This window comes from Nothoprocta perdicaria, unplaced genomic scaffold (assembly GCF_003342845.1).
Source record: "Nothoprocta perdicaria isolate Ctin4 unplaced genomic scaffold, notPer1 scaffold_61, whole genome shotgun sequence".
In the NCBI taxonomy this organism is placed as follows: Eukaryota; Metazoa; Chordata; class Aves; order Tinamiformes; family Tinamidae; genus Nothoprocta; species Nothoprocta perdicaria.
Genome location: NW_020455877.1, coordinates 117,841 through 130,981, shown reverse-complemented (window position 1 = coordinate 130,981; position 13,141 = coordinate 117,841). Strand labels below are relative to the sequence as shown.

General features: G+C 44.0%; 1 protein-coding gene across 3 annotated transcripts in view; it reads left to right on the top strand.

The window, feature by feature from the left end:
* The first annotated feature begins 1,929 nt into the window (after window positions 1-1,929).
* The window catches only part of PPP1R12A (protein phosphatase 1 regulatory subunit 12A), a 72,796-nt gene continuing 61,584 nt past the window's right edge, over window positions 1,930-13,141 (top strand). For all 3 annotated transcript variants that reach the window (XM_026049738.1, XM_026049737.1, XM_026049740.1), the window contains exon 1: window positions 1,930-2,056. In XM_026049738.1, the coding sequence (XP_025905523.1) occupies window positions 1,950-2,056 (107 nt within the window). In that variant the 5' untranslated portion in view covers window positions 1,930-1,949. The remainder of the gene's footprint in view (window positions 2,057-13,141) is intronic.

Genomic DNA, 13,141 nt, shown 5'->3' with positions numbered 1-13,141 from the left:
TAAGCTTTTGGTCACTTAGCAACGGGATTTTTATGAGTGTGTCTTGCCCGTTTTTTCTTACGTATACTCAATAACAGGCAGCATTTGCTCTGTGGATGGCTTGTGTCACAGGCACACGGTCTGTCCCCTTTTTTTTCTTCCTTTCTTTTTTCGTTTTCTTGCTGTTGTTAATCCATTTTAAGATATCCTTACGCACAGGTCATGCCTTTGAGGGCTGCAACGTCCCCTGAGCATGCAGCATGGTGAAGGGTAGCATTATATACTATATTTATACTACTATAAATACTATATTTAACAAGACTCAAGTCTTAAAAGTTTTCTAACACAAAAGTTAATGTTATGTGTAACAGTCTTTGTTTCTTGAATTTCTTTTCATCTTGAGCCAAATTGGTACATGTTGCCCGGAGTTGCTTTTTGCTTGAGTAACAAAAGCTCCCTGCAAAGAGGGCAGCATTTTGCTGCATTTTGCTGTCTCATGACCACTGGATGCTGATGCACGGCAAGCACTTTAGGGCTTTTTTTGAGCAACCACAAGTCTGTGTTGGAATATGCGGAGAAATTGGGTAATTTTAATAATCTTTTGATATGAGAGGGAGACAGCGCTAAAAGGCTAATTCAGTAATTAACAGCCTTTGCACAGGCTATTTTTTATCAAGTACACTTGAAAAGGTGGGCAGGTGACTTCAGGTTATTAATGTTCTCATACCAAAGCCTGGGTTTTTGCATTAACTTGCAGAGCAAATGACATGAGCAGGGGGCTCCAGGGCATCCACACAGCGCGGGCCGCGTCACGCTCACAGCGGCCTCCATRCCACGCGAGCGGCCGTGGAAGTACCAGGAGGCAGGAAGGTTTCCGAGGCCGCCTTGGAGGCTCAGGCTCTTGACTAAGGCAAGGCGACGTTTGGGGGCTTTGCAGGAACGGAATGGGATGTAACTTTTGGTCTTTATCTCCGTGGAAGTGTTCTGAAAAGTAAACTCGGCGCCTTGCGTTTCAGCCGAGGAACGATTCCCTGGAAGGATGTGGGAGCCRGCAGTTAAAGTTTCTATTCCAGCCCTCTGACTCCTCAGCATTGTTGTCGCATTAAGCTCAAAAAATAATGCCGGTCGTGTGGGGTCTGGCGGCTCGGAGGCCTCTCGGGCCTGCGGTTTAGAGGGACTTCTCGCCGTGTTGTACTCTGCCCTTTTAAGGGCAGCTGGCTGGAAGTTGGCAAGAAAACCTGCTGAGCACCCTGTGAGAAAAGTGCTGAAACACAGCGGAGAAAGGCAACGCAGGCGGGAGGCAGAGCTGGCCGTGTAATTAAGACGGACACCGTGCAGGGTGGGCACCCGAGATCCTATCTGTGCCGCGCCGAATCCATAGGCGAGGACGCTTGCGAGCAGCCGTGACTGATGGGCTGGGAGAAGGCACGTGGTGGCCGAGGGCGCTCGGCAGCAGAGGCCGCAGGGCCCGTCCCGGCCGTGCGCTCAGCAGCRAGACGCGACCACGGGCCGGCCCTCCGAGCCGCTGCCCCCCGCGGTGCCAACACAGAGCCCCGGGCAGCCGCAGAGCCCGGCCTGCCCGGCAGCCCGTGCTGGGGCCTGGCACGGGGCTGGGGGACACGCGGCGGGCACCACTGTCAGCAGCTCCCCTGAAAACACAACACACCCGAGCAAATCATATTTGTCAGCCTTGTAAAGCTCTTTGCTTGGATTATTTATTTGTTCTTAAACAAACCTGCAATATCTGCTTCTTTTCTCTCAAACTGGCCTGTTCTCCACTCAGATCCCAACCAACCATGCTGCCTTGTCATGCCTGAAAATGCTTATCCTCTCCCCCCTCCCCCTCTCCCCTTTTTTTTTTTCCTGGAAATGTTTGTTAAGAATACACAGTATTAAAAGAATGACTTTAATGTGAACTTACTTCTTCAATCTTTCTTTCCTTATAGGCTTGTATAGACGATAACGTAGATATGGTGAAATTTCTGGTGGAAAATGGAGCCAATATTAATCAACCAGATAATGAAGGCTGGATACCTCTCCATGCAGCTGCTTCCTGTGGATATCTTGATATAGCAGAGTAAGGCTTTTTCGTCTCTACTTAAAATATGTGTTTTGCTAATGGGTTGTTGGAGGGGCATCATGAGGACATCATCAACTTTTTTATAATCTTTCTGGGTGTTCCTCGGGCAACTTGTGAAACAGCATGCTTTTTTTATATGGTATTTGAGTTATGAAGTGTGATGAGTTTGTGTTGCATATACTTAGTTCTCTTATGCTGGTTCTTCTTTAGTTACAGTGCACAAACACTTAATGTTCTTCGTGACTCTGAAATGATTTTTTTTTAATATTTTCTTCTACAGAAAGATCATGATGATGGGGGAGGAAATTCAGATTTGCATTTTACTGGTAGTCTGAAACATTGTCCAGGATTAGACGCATGTGTGGGAAATTGATTTTTGCGATTGGATTTGTAGACTTGATCCCTTTTTCCAGGTGTGGTATAAATTAGTGACTTCAGTTAATTATTTTGGATACGGAACAAACCTTTACAATTAAAAATCAATGATATTAGTAGAAAGGTTTAACTAATGTTAAAGCTTACTCGGTGCTTACTTCTGTGGGTGGTTTTGGAGATATCCTTGAARTTGGTTGTGGGCCACTGAAGATCTGTTGGAAACAAAAATTCCYAGAGTTTGTCTGTCTTGAAGTAATGATTGATTGAAGAAAATGTGTGACACGTTTACAGCCTATATGTGGACTCCTAAATGTTCAGCAGGCTGTTTCTGCAGTAAAGAAACTCTAGGATCTCTGCAACCTGCCTTTGGRTAAACACAGATTTCACTAATTCCGCTGTACCGTGCGTGAAGTCTAGTCCAGCGCAAGAGCTGGAGAAAATAGTGTTTTATCAACAACTAATGGTAGTATTAACAATTTAAGTGTTTTTTACATTGAAATTACAAGCTCGAGGGTGGTTAATTGAGGGCCTGTCCTGCAGCTGTGAAAGATAGGATTGTTYGAGTTGCATGGGAAAGGAAGATTCTGTAAACTGTTTTCAGTGGGAAAATTTTTATTTTGAGGGTGAAGTGTTTTTGTATGTCCATTTTATAACCAGGATGTTATGTCATTGCTAACTTCTGTAATGTGCCTTTTTGTACTGCGCAGATGTTTAGTATGTATATATACATACATATATATATATATACGTACTACAACCTGTTTTGCCTGCACACTGGAAGTGTTAATGTTTTGGTCATACTGTGCAGAGAATTTCCCTGCATGCTGAGGTAACACAGGTCTGCCTTCAGTTCAGTAGATGTAAAACACGTGCATTTTTCAGTGCTGGCCAGTGACAGGACAAGGGGCAATGGGTGCARGTTGAAACACAGGCAGTTCCTCCAGGTGAGGAGGAACTTCTTCCCTGTGAGGGTGCCAGAGCCCTGGCACAGGCTGCCCAGGGAGGCTGTGGAGTCTCCTTCTCTGGASATCTTCCCAACCSGCCTGGATGCCGCCCTGTGCCCCGTGCTCTGGGTGTCCCTGCTGGAGCAGGGGGTTGGACTAGGTGACCTCTAAAGGTCCCTTCCAACCTCAACCATTCTGGGATTCTGTGATTTTTTTCCAAGATAGGTGGTGCAGTTGGAGGTAAGGAGGGGGGAAGGGGTGGGAGTTGCTTTGAAACTGCAGCTTAATGCAGGCAGATGTTCAGGGAAGAAAAAATAACATATTCCTTTGTCCACAAGATTTTTTTTCTTTTTTATTGACTTGGTCAACTCAAGTCAATAACATTCCTGAAGTCCTTTTCACTCAATCTCTTGACAGAACTTATCTATATGCTTTCTCTAAATACATGTTCAAGAAATGAGATTTTTGGAGCATAACCCTATTCCTCTTTTCCTACTCACAGAATGAAGTGGTGAGGAAGCTAGTTTTGTAGTTGGACAAACAGTGTTACAGAGTGTGAGAAGCTTTGAAGAAGAGCTGTTGAAGCTGATTTCCAGATATAAGAGAAGAGTAACCTGACCTGAATGGAGCAATGTTTATATCTGTTGTGGCCTGTGAAGTTGGGATTTTCTTGTAACTACCTTCCCAGGATCTCAGCTTCTGATGATTTACAAAATTGACAGCAAAGTTTGCAACTCGGACAAAAATAAATCACTGGAAGTTACAAGTTTCATTTGTATTTGGCCCKTAGTACAAACAGGTCCAACACGGGCCTCAGTGTGAAAACAGCTTTCCTGGAAAACCTACGGGATCATGTCTTGGTGCTGTGGGTGTCTGTAGGTTTTATTTCTAGCCTTGTTACCCAACCAGTGGCTTCTGACTGCAGGACTGTCCCCATAAGCCCCTATTCTTTGCTCCAGACCTACAGCCCCTTCACCCAGCAGCATCTCCCGTTCCATTTCAGCTCTCTACCCCTTTGAAACAGCCTTCCTCCCTGGAACACATTTCCTCTCTCCTTTTTTCTTTTTAAAAGAATATTTAAATAATAAATCTTTAAATACAAACACCACTTCTTGCAAAACGGAGCAAGAAAATGTAGTTTATTTAAAAAAAAAAAAAAATCAGCTGATGGCAGATAGAGGATTGTGCTGTACAAGCAAGAGCTCCACCGTGGAAGGCAGCTGCTCCTTGTCTTGGTGGTTGTTTTGGAGATCTGCGAATGCTGAGAGTGCTTCAGCTTGCTGGAAATTCTTTACATAGTTCAATTTAGGAATTGCCCACTTAAGTTTTAGTGTTCTGTACTTTATGACCACGTGAGTTAACTTGCAAGTCCTCGTAGTGTGGAGATATTTTAAAAGAAAATTCTTCAGTGTTGCCAGAACAGGTGGATTTTGTGTAATATTCTGTTTTCATTATTTTCCCCTGATATTTTCTGTATACACAGAACTCTGCATGAAAGGAGTGTGTGTGTGTTGGGTTTTTTTCCCCCTATTTATTAGCATACGTTCCARCATTAGAATCAAATGCTTGGAAAAGCTGTAACAAATTTTAATGCAGGAGGCATTAAACAGCATTTTTCTGTGTGTATTTTGAGATGTTATTTTCGGGGCAGGATCTTAAGTTTACTGAAGCATTAACAAACCTTGTAAAACGAGTTGGGTGGCGATCATGAAATCTCTGCTGTATGTGACAGGATTTCTGTGCAGCTGCAAAGCTGTGTATTAGTTCATTTTCTGGGAATGAACAAATTCTTCTCTAAAAAGCACAAAAATGCAGTAGTCTGCACAGAATGAAAACAATGTCAAATGGCACCTAATGGGCTTTTAAAAATGTTGATTTTTTTTTTTACTACTCGATGTTTTGTATTGTACCAAGATAGATTGTGAAATAAATTTGAAATGGCAGAAATGTCCTTTTTTTTTGAAAATTAAATTTGTAACAAAAATCTACTTTCCTATGGGTTGACTTTGTACCTAGCCTAATTGTGACCCGGAAACTAATRTGTTCTGAGTCAGCTTGCAAGAATTCAGGGACTATAGGGGTTTTGGTACTTTAATACAAATCCTCTTCATTTTTTCCCAAAATGGAAGAACGTGCACCTTTTAAGAGACATCAGAAAAACATTTTCCAAAATTAACCAAGTTCATTTGGACTAATATTTTACTTGACACTTTTCTGGAAAAAAAAAATATAAAGGATTGGGTATTTTGAAGTAAGATTAAGGTTTTTATACTCAATACCGTTTAGAATGAGTAAGATTAGTAAAAACTGAAGAGTTTACTGGGAGAGTTGTTTGACTGGGTTAGGAGCTTCATACCTAGCATAATTCTTCTTGAATTGTGGAACATGTTCCCCATACGAATTCTTTAATACATTTTAATACCTTCTGTTTCCTTTCTTGTCAGTTTTTTTGAAAGAAGTGCTCATTTGCCTGACAGTAGCCTTTTTCCAGTTTGCACGTCATTTTAATCCTTTTTTTTCCTGAAGTCCTTGTCATTTCTCCCTTAAATGCTAAAACTCAACCTGATGAAGCAAACCTGCTCTGGTCTTACCCAAATGTGTGACTGAGCATGTCCCCTATCAGTCGTGACAGCCACTGGCTGCAGACTTTCATGACCATTTATTTTAATTTCTTAAATGTATCTGTTTCCTGTTGCTAAGTTGCTCTGCTTCCTTAATGACTAATAATTTCTGCTTGATAACCGGCATATTGAAAATATTGCAAATTTTCCCCTGAGTACTCCCAATGCTTTGAAGTTTATCGGACCTCTTTGCAGCTCCACACAGAGTTCAGCTGCTCATTTCCTTCTGGGTGCTGCTGAGCTGAGGTTAGGAATTTCAGCCCCCAACTCCATAGGTGAATCAGCCTTYGTAGTCTGGATAAAGTCCAGTCCAAAACTGTCCGTGCAGTTTTGGTTGTTGTTTCTAAGGGCGTTCCTGCTGGGAGCTTCCTAGTATTTTTTCATTAGAACTGCATCCCAAGCTGAGCTGCCACCAGATCTACTCCTTACTTCCCTGGCTCTTGTGAGGTTCAAAGTCCTCTCTCCTGAAAATGTGGTCAAGCTGTGCAACTGCTAAGATGCTAATTCAGCAGGGGGAAAAAATATATCATTTGTTGATAAAAATGATAATGGCAAAGAGAGGTCTTAACACAGAACGTGAAGATATTGAATACAGCCCTGATTTGCTCATGTTGTAAACTATGTACAGATTTGGCCTCCTCTTTGGTATGCTATCATGAGAACATAATAAAGTGGGAAAAGTCATTAAAAGGTCATTAAAAAATGCAAGGATTATCTAAAACATGAAATGGTTTCTGTATGATGAGTGACCGAGTGAGGTGAAGCTGGAAAAGAAGCATTAAGGGGAGGTGAGGGGTCTCAAATGAAGGGTGGATGGAGTTGGTGGTCGGGATTGTTTCTTGCAGTCTGAGAACTAGCAAGGTCCAACTCAACCATTGGAGCTGCCTTCAGAACAAAAGGGGCTGGTTCTGCAGGCGCTGACTGATCCAGCTGGGGAAGAGTTTGCCAAGTGTTTTGTAAATACTAAAATGTCACCAGAGTTCAAGGGATGGCTAGACAAGTTCAAGGAAGAGAAAGTCACTGAGGGTAACAAAGTACTGCGTACAAAGCAGGTCTGGGCCAGGAAGTCCTTGAAAGTAGTTGGAACCTGGGAAGGTGTTACAGGAGCAGCATGTGCTGGACCCCATCTTTATTCGCCCCGGGATGCRCTTAAGGCAGGAGCTGGTCTTGGTGGTTCCAGGGACCCACCTTTGGTCTGGTGTAGGAGAGTGGCTTTTACATTTGGGAGGCATGTCTGATATACATGGGTACAAATACAGATCCCAAGRCTTAGCAGTGCTTCAAAATGCATCTTTTATTTTAGCACATTGTAAAGGCTGGAGCCTCCAGTGGGCAGTCTGAGAGTGGCCAATTCTTGACTCAGACCTTCTCCCCCTTGTACAGATGGTGCTGTTTGGGAGAGAGCASCAGCTGGACAGTTCCTGCTGCACGAAGGCCAGCTCATCTCCCTGTCTTCCTGCCCKGAGCTTCCCCTTTCCTCCTTGCCCCAAGGTGCAAAGGTTGTGGCAAGAAGCCTCTGTGTAAGCACAGCCTTCCATGCAGCTGCAGCCTTGCTGCTGACACCCATGCCTTTCACCAGCACCCAGCCACCCTCAAGCAAACCCGGCCCGAGCCGTTTGCGAGGCCCACGAGAAGCCCTTGCACCAAGGGGCCTCTCTGTTGGTAACAGCCCATGAAGCCCCAGTGACCTCCCGCAAACCCAGTGCTGCCCACGGAGTTGCAGGGTTGGCTTAAAGCGCCGGTTGTCCAGCAGGGGTGGACACGTGCACAAGGAGGGGGCTTTGGAGGGTGATCCAAAGCTTGGGTTTCTCATGACAAATTGGTGACCTGATGTAAAATGTTAGGCAAGCTAATATGAAGTTTGGACAGATAGCAGCGTTTGTGGGTGAACAAGTGGTTTTGTCAAAATACGGGATGTTACTTGAAATACTGCAAGGAAAGATTTCCCTGCAAGAGGAAAATTAAAATGAGAAAAGTCTAAACATGAAGGTTGACTYAAAACATAAGGAAAGGGCTTCAGAAAGAGATGCTGAGGGAATAACTATGTTATAAAAGTAGGGAAAAGAAGATTTATTTCGAGGCAAAAGGATGATTTCTCTAGAGGAGTGACTGACTCCTTGCAAGTTGATGCTGGTGAAGACGGAATGTTTGTTCTGAGAGCTGTGGAAAGGGCACTGAAGGCTTTGGAGGATGGTTTCAATTAACCTCTTTATTTTTGTTGCCTTGGTGCTTTYGGGAAGAACACTTAAAGTTTAAAAATATAGCAAGACTGTTAGTGAAAAGAATAGTAACTTATGGTGTGGGAGAAAAAATACGCTAATATAATTGTGRCTTTTTTAAAGCAAAGTTTTTCCTTTTTCAAGAACATGAAAGTTTTTCCTGCAAACTTTTCTCCTTGCTAACATTTGCAAGTTTAAAAGTAAATTTTGTTAGAGGAAGGAATGGAGAAACTTGGAGATTGACAAGTTGGTATCTGTTGGTATCTGCTTTAGTGAAGCTGTGCTGTGGCAGGGAACCTAGGAATAGCTGCGGGATGAAAATTCATTTTAGATTGTGGAATCTGTGGAATTGTTGATATTGCTAAATATAGTATTTATATATCCAATGCACTCCTTGTTTAGTTATATAAAGATAATTCACAGTAAAGTGGTTTTTGAGCATTGCTGTTTTCCAGGAGAAAACTTGGGTGGTGTCAAGTTGTCACTCCTATGCATCGCATTTTTTACTCATCTTTCAGTTTTTGCATGAACTTTCTTGCCCACCGTGAGTCTGAGCCCGCTCTACACCTCACAGGAGACTTKCTAGCAACCCTGCAGCAGCTGCTGCCCCTGCTGCTCTCTTTGCACAGCTCTGTGATTCGCAGCTCAGCACCCACCAAATTGCATCATTTCAATGCAAGTCACCCTGTCTCTGTGTCTTTTTCTAGGGTTGCTGTCCCTTGCTGAGGCTAGGGATAGAAGCTGCTTGAATTCCTCTAAAGTCCATACAAATGCAGGGCTATGTCTGTAGAGATACGTGGCTGTTATGCAGTGCTAAGAGGTGGTTGGAGGCAACTCACAGTAAACTATAAACATGTTTTTGCTTATGAACAGGAACAACCAGGCAGCAAAAAAGCATGAAAAAGGAATCAGTTGATTACAGGTGATAAGTAGCAAGTATTAGTGGTGAGTGTTAATAGAGGGGAAGAGTTTCCCTTGGAAGAAGTAAGTTTTCAAGGAAGCTCAAGGTTGACTGGCCAGGTAGAAGGAACCACCTGCTGGGGATGAGGCTGCAGCCACTGACCCGGGGAGGTGTCAGGCGGAGTTCACTCCTCCCGGCCGCTGCCAAGGCTGCATCACYGCCGGAGGGTTGCTCAATACAGCACTTGCTTATTGTTTTATTGCTTAATAAGATGCTAAACACGGAGGCAAATTGTGTGATGCAATGATTAATGCTTATTTCTGTTGCAGCGCAGTGAAATGCTTTTTCATAGTTGACAATGATTTAGATTTTTCTGCTGTAAAGGCCACCAATGTGGCTGTTGGAGGAAGACTCCAGCACTCTTGGAGTGTGCAGATGAGTTTTACTCTCCTGCAAGTGCCTGTCAACCCACAAGGTATTTTTCAAATGCAAGCTCTATTTTTGCCCTGTAGGGTGCAGTTTTGTGGTCCCCCTCCAATGTACACGGTTGGGAATGATAGTGGAGAAGAGTTAGCAGTTTTAGATAAAAACTGTCTTTCTGGAGAAGAAAATGGGGAAAATAGTTGTAAATAATAAAAATAAAACAATAAATAAACAATAAAAGCACACACAAAAGAATGTGTGTTTTTATTGTCGGACTTGATAATGTTTCATTTCTTAATTTCTAATGTTTTTGGAGAATGTGAGACTTCCAAACATGTTGGACTGATAGCTTAAATTTTTTGTTCCTTCTCTGGGAACTGAAGTCTTCTTTTTACCTTTGTTTTGTTAAGGAAGTTGTATTAAATCTTGCAGCCACTTGCTCTAAAAACCCATATGCTTAGGCTTGAATGTGATCACTAATTTTTAATTAATCAGCACACAGCGTATGAAAATTAAAAAAAAACCCTTCAAAACAAAGAGACAAAACACTTTGTTCACAAGGTGTACGGTGAAATTAACTGTTGACATATACTTCAGAAATACTTTGGTTGTTTYACGGTATTTTTCTGTTTATTTGTGTTTGTTTATTTCTGTTGTTATATTTTCTGTTGAAGGTTTTGCATTGTAGCCACCTTGTCACTACCTCCCTCCAACTCCTTGTTCTGTGGATAGGTCCCAGCGTACGTGTGCGTCCRTAGCTTGTGTTTTGTGTTTCCTGTTTTCCTGTTGTGACTCACCGTTTGCCTCCACCCAAGCACTGCTGTGCCGCCCCTCCACTGGCTTTCCTCCGTGCAGATACTGTGAGGTGTGGAGCCTCTGGCTGCTCTTCGTATGCCCCGAGCAGGAAATCTTCCTCTTCAGTCTTTGCACTGTTCATGTTTAGGTGGCCACCTACMTATAACTATTTCTAGAGCTTATTTCTGTTGCTTTTTATAGGTTTCTTGGAAAACTGTATCTGGTTAGTCTTAGTTCTCTTAATTTCACTGTGCTCTTCTCCACTGCTGTACACCAACAGTGAAAAGCATGCTTACATGATTTATATACATACATGTATATATAGGTTAGATTAAATGAAAAGTATTGTTTGCTTAGGGGGATTTTTTTTTCCCATCTCGTCTCTGTGCTGTGCTCCTCCAAGATGCATAGAGTTCTCGTGGCATCGAGAGGGGAGGATCAGAACAAGCTGCATTATTTGCATTCTGGAAAAACTCCCACCTATCGAATGTTATATTTAAATAAATAAGTAGACTTTGCAAATCAGTCTGTAATTTAACCAAAATTTGCTTAACTCTGTATTGGATTTGTGAAAATCAAAAGGAACTGTCATTGTCTTAAAATTATTTGGTCATGTGCATTCCAATGCAAAATCTGTTTTTTCAAAAATATCTCCAGCTATCTAAAATTTTCAACTGATATATTTTAAAGGACCTTAAATTTAATATATGCTCATTTCTRTCTTGTAAAGCACATGGTCCCAAGGAACATGCAGTTGCCTCAGTGATCTACAAGAAGAAAGCTTAAATACTGATGCCTGTTGGCATCAGTTGGCTTCAAATGTCTCCGTCATGYACTTTAGTAAAAATAGTTACCTGCTTTTGCTAAGTAATCCCAAATCACTGTATTTCTGCTGGCATTTTGGTCAAACTGCTGTTAGGGGTGAGAGCTACTGTCTGGAAAGGGTGGTCGCTTTGCTTCTGTGAGTAGGATATGGACTTGTCCAGGAAGTTGCAAAGAAATGGAGCTCAGGAATGCCTGTGTGTCCCAACGGTGATGAACTGGGGAGAGCTGGAATTGGCCGTGGGCAYGTGTGAGGCTTTTGGTTTGATATCCTTTTCATTTAAGGGGTGTCATAGAAATCTGTTTTTGTAGCTAAGTCTTTATTCAGTTCTCAGTGTTAGGAGACAGATGGTCGAGGCACGACAGGAATTGGCAACCCAACACGGTGTTTTGGAAACTGCCTGAATAGAAGTTATCTAGGGATTTATCTTAATTGTTTCTGAAGTCATTTCATTTCTTCCAAATCAGTCCTAAAATTATGCAGGACCAAGTAATCTTAGTCCAAAGAAATATATGGAGCTCTGATTCCCGTGTTAGGAGCGGATGTTCAGAACGGCTTGCGACAGGGTCAGGAGGAAACCCAGCAGCAGGAGAGTTTTACTGGAGAGAAAGAGGAAGGAAGGAGTCTGTCCTGGAGAGGCTCTTGCTGAGGAGGGGCAGGAGGTCCCTGTGGGCACAGCAGGGGCCTTGGCCCCTGCGTGCCGGTTGGCAGCAGCCCGGGACGAGTCCCCCGTCCCCTGTGTGTGAGGTCTGTGAGGCCCTGGCCTCGTGCAGCCTGTTTCTTTGTGGCAGAATGACACTTGAAGGTGTAAAAATGGGTCTTCAAAGCCGCAAAATTGCAACATATGGCTTTTCTTTGTCAATTGCTTTGGCAAATAGCGTGTTTACGTGTGAATGTGGCAGTATTGGGGCATGGGCACCAGGATGGGGAGATAGCCACAGCTTTGTTTCCCTCAGCTACTCGTTGCTGTAGGTAAGACTCACAACTTTTAGAAGGACATTTGTGTTCCAGGCTGAGGGCATGGTGATGTTCCCGTGAGAGTTTAATGTGACTCATTGACCCGCTTCTGTAGGGACTATCAAAGAAACAGAAATTCTCTTCCCAGTCAGGCTGCTGGATAGTATCCCCTAGATGAGGTGTTACAGTTTTAGCGTGCTTTTGCCTAAAAGTGAAGAAAATTTGAATGAGCAGCATTAAAATTTTAATCATAATTTTTAGAATGGTGCTTGAAAACTTAATAGTTGGGACCAAACTCATCTTGATGTTTGCATATTAGTGACTGGAAGGATTCACGAAGATGCACATTCGGAAGGGTCCCGAGATTCCACGGTGGAATCAGCGATGCAGTTCTGTGATTCTAAAAGGCAGGGAAGACAGCTGAGGTTGTACATTCACAAGAGAACTAACATTTCAAGTTTGCTTAGCTGCCGCGCGAGCCACGGGGCAGGTTTCCCCGCCGCGGGATTGATGGTGCAGAGCAGCTCGCTCGGTGCCCTCGGCTCCACGCTGCCGCCCGGGGGAGGCCCCCATGCCGGGGCCGTGCGGAGGGAAAACGGAAATCTGCCTCCCCTGGAAAACGGGAATGGTTTCAGAACTGCCAGGCTGAGAATACTGGTTACTACTCTGCACATTTAGAATGTTGCCCTCTCTGTTTTCCCTGGGAAGGCTCTTCCTTTCCCGAGGGAGCTCTCGCCCGGAGCGCGGGCAGCGATGCCTCCTGAGCCGAGCCCCAGYGGCTGCCGTGCGCAGTGACTCCCAGGTGCAGCCAGCGCTCACGGGCCCACATCCCTGTGAATTATAGCCCTGTCGAGCTGGCAAAGTCGCCTCCCGACACTGGGAACTGGSGTACGACACCGGGAACTGGGGCACGCTTGGAGCGTGGACACGCGGCCTGTCTCCTGTGCCGCCCTCGGGGGCTCCCACAGCGCCGCCACCGCAGGGGCGCCCAGGCCTCCGCGAGCTGCTGCCCGCAGGGCTGCAC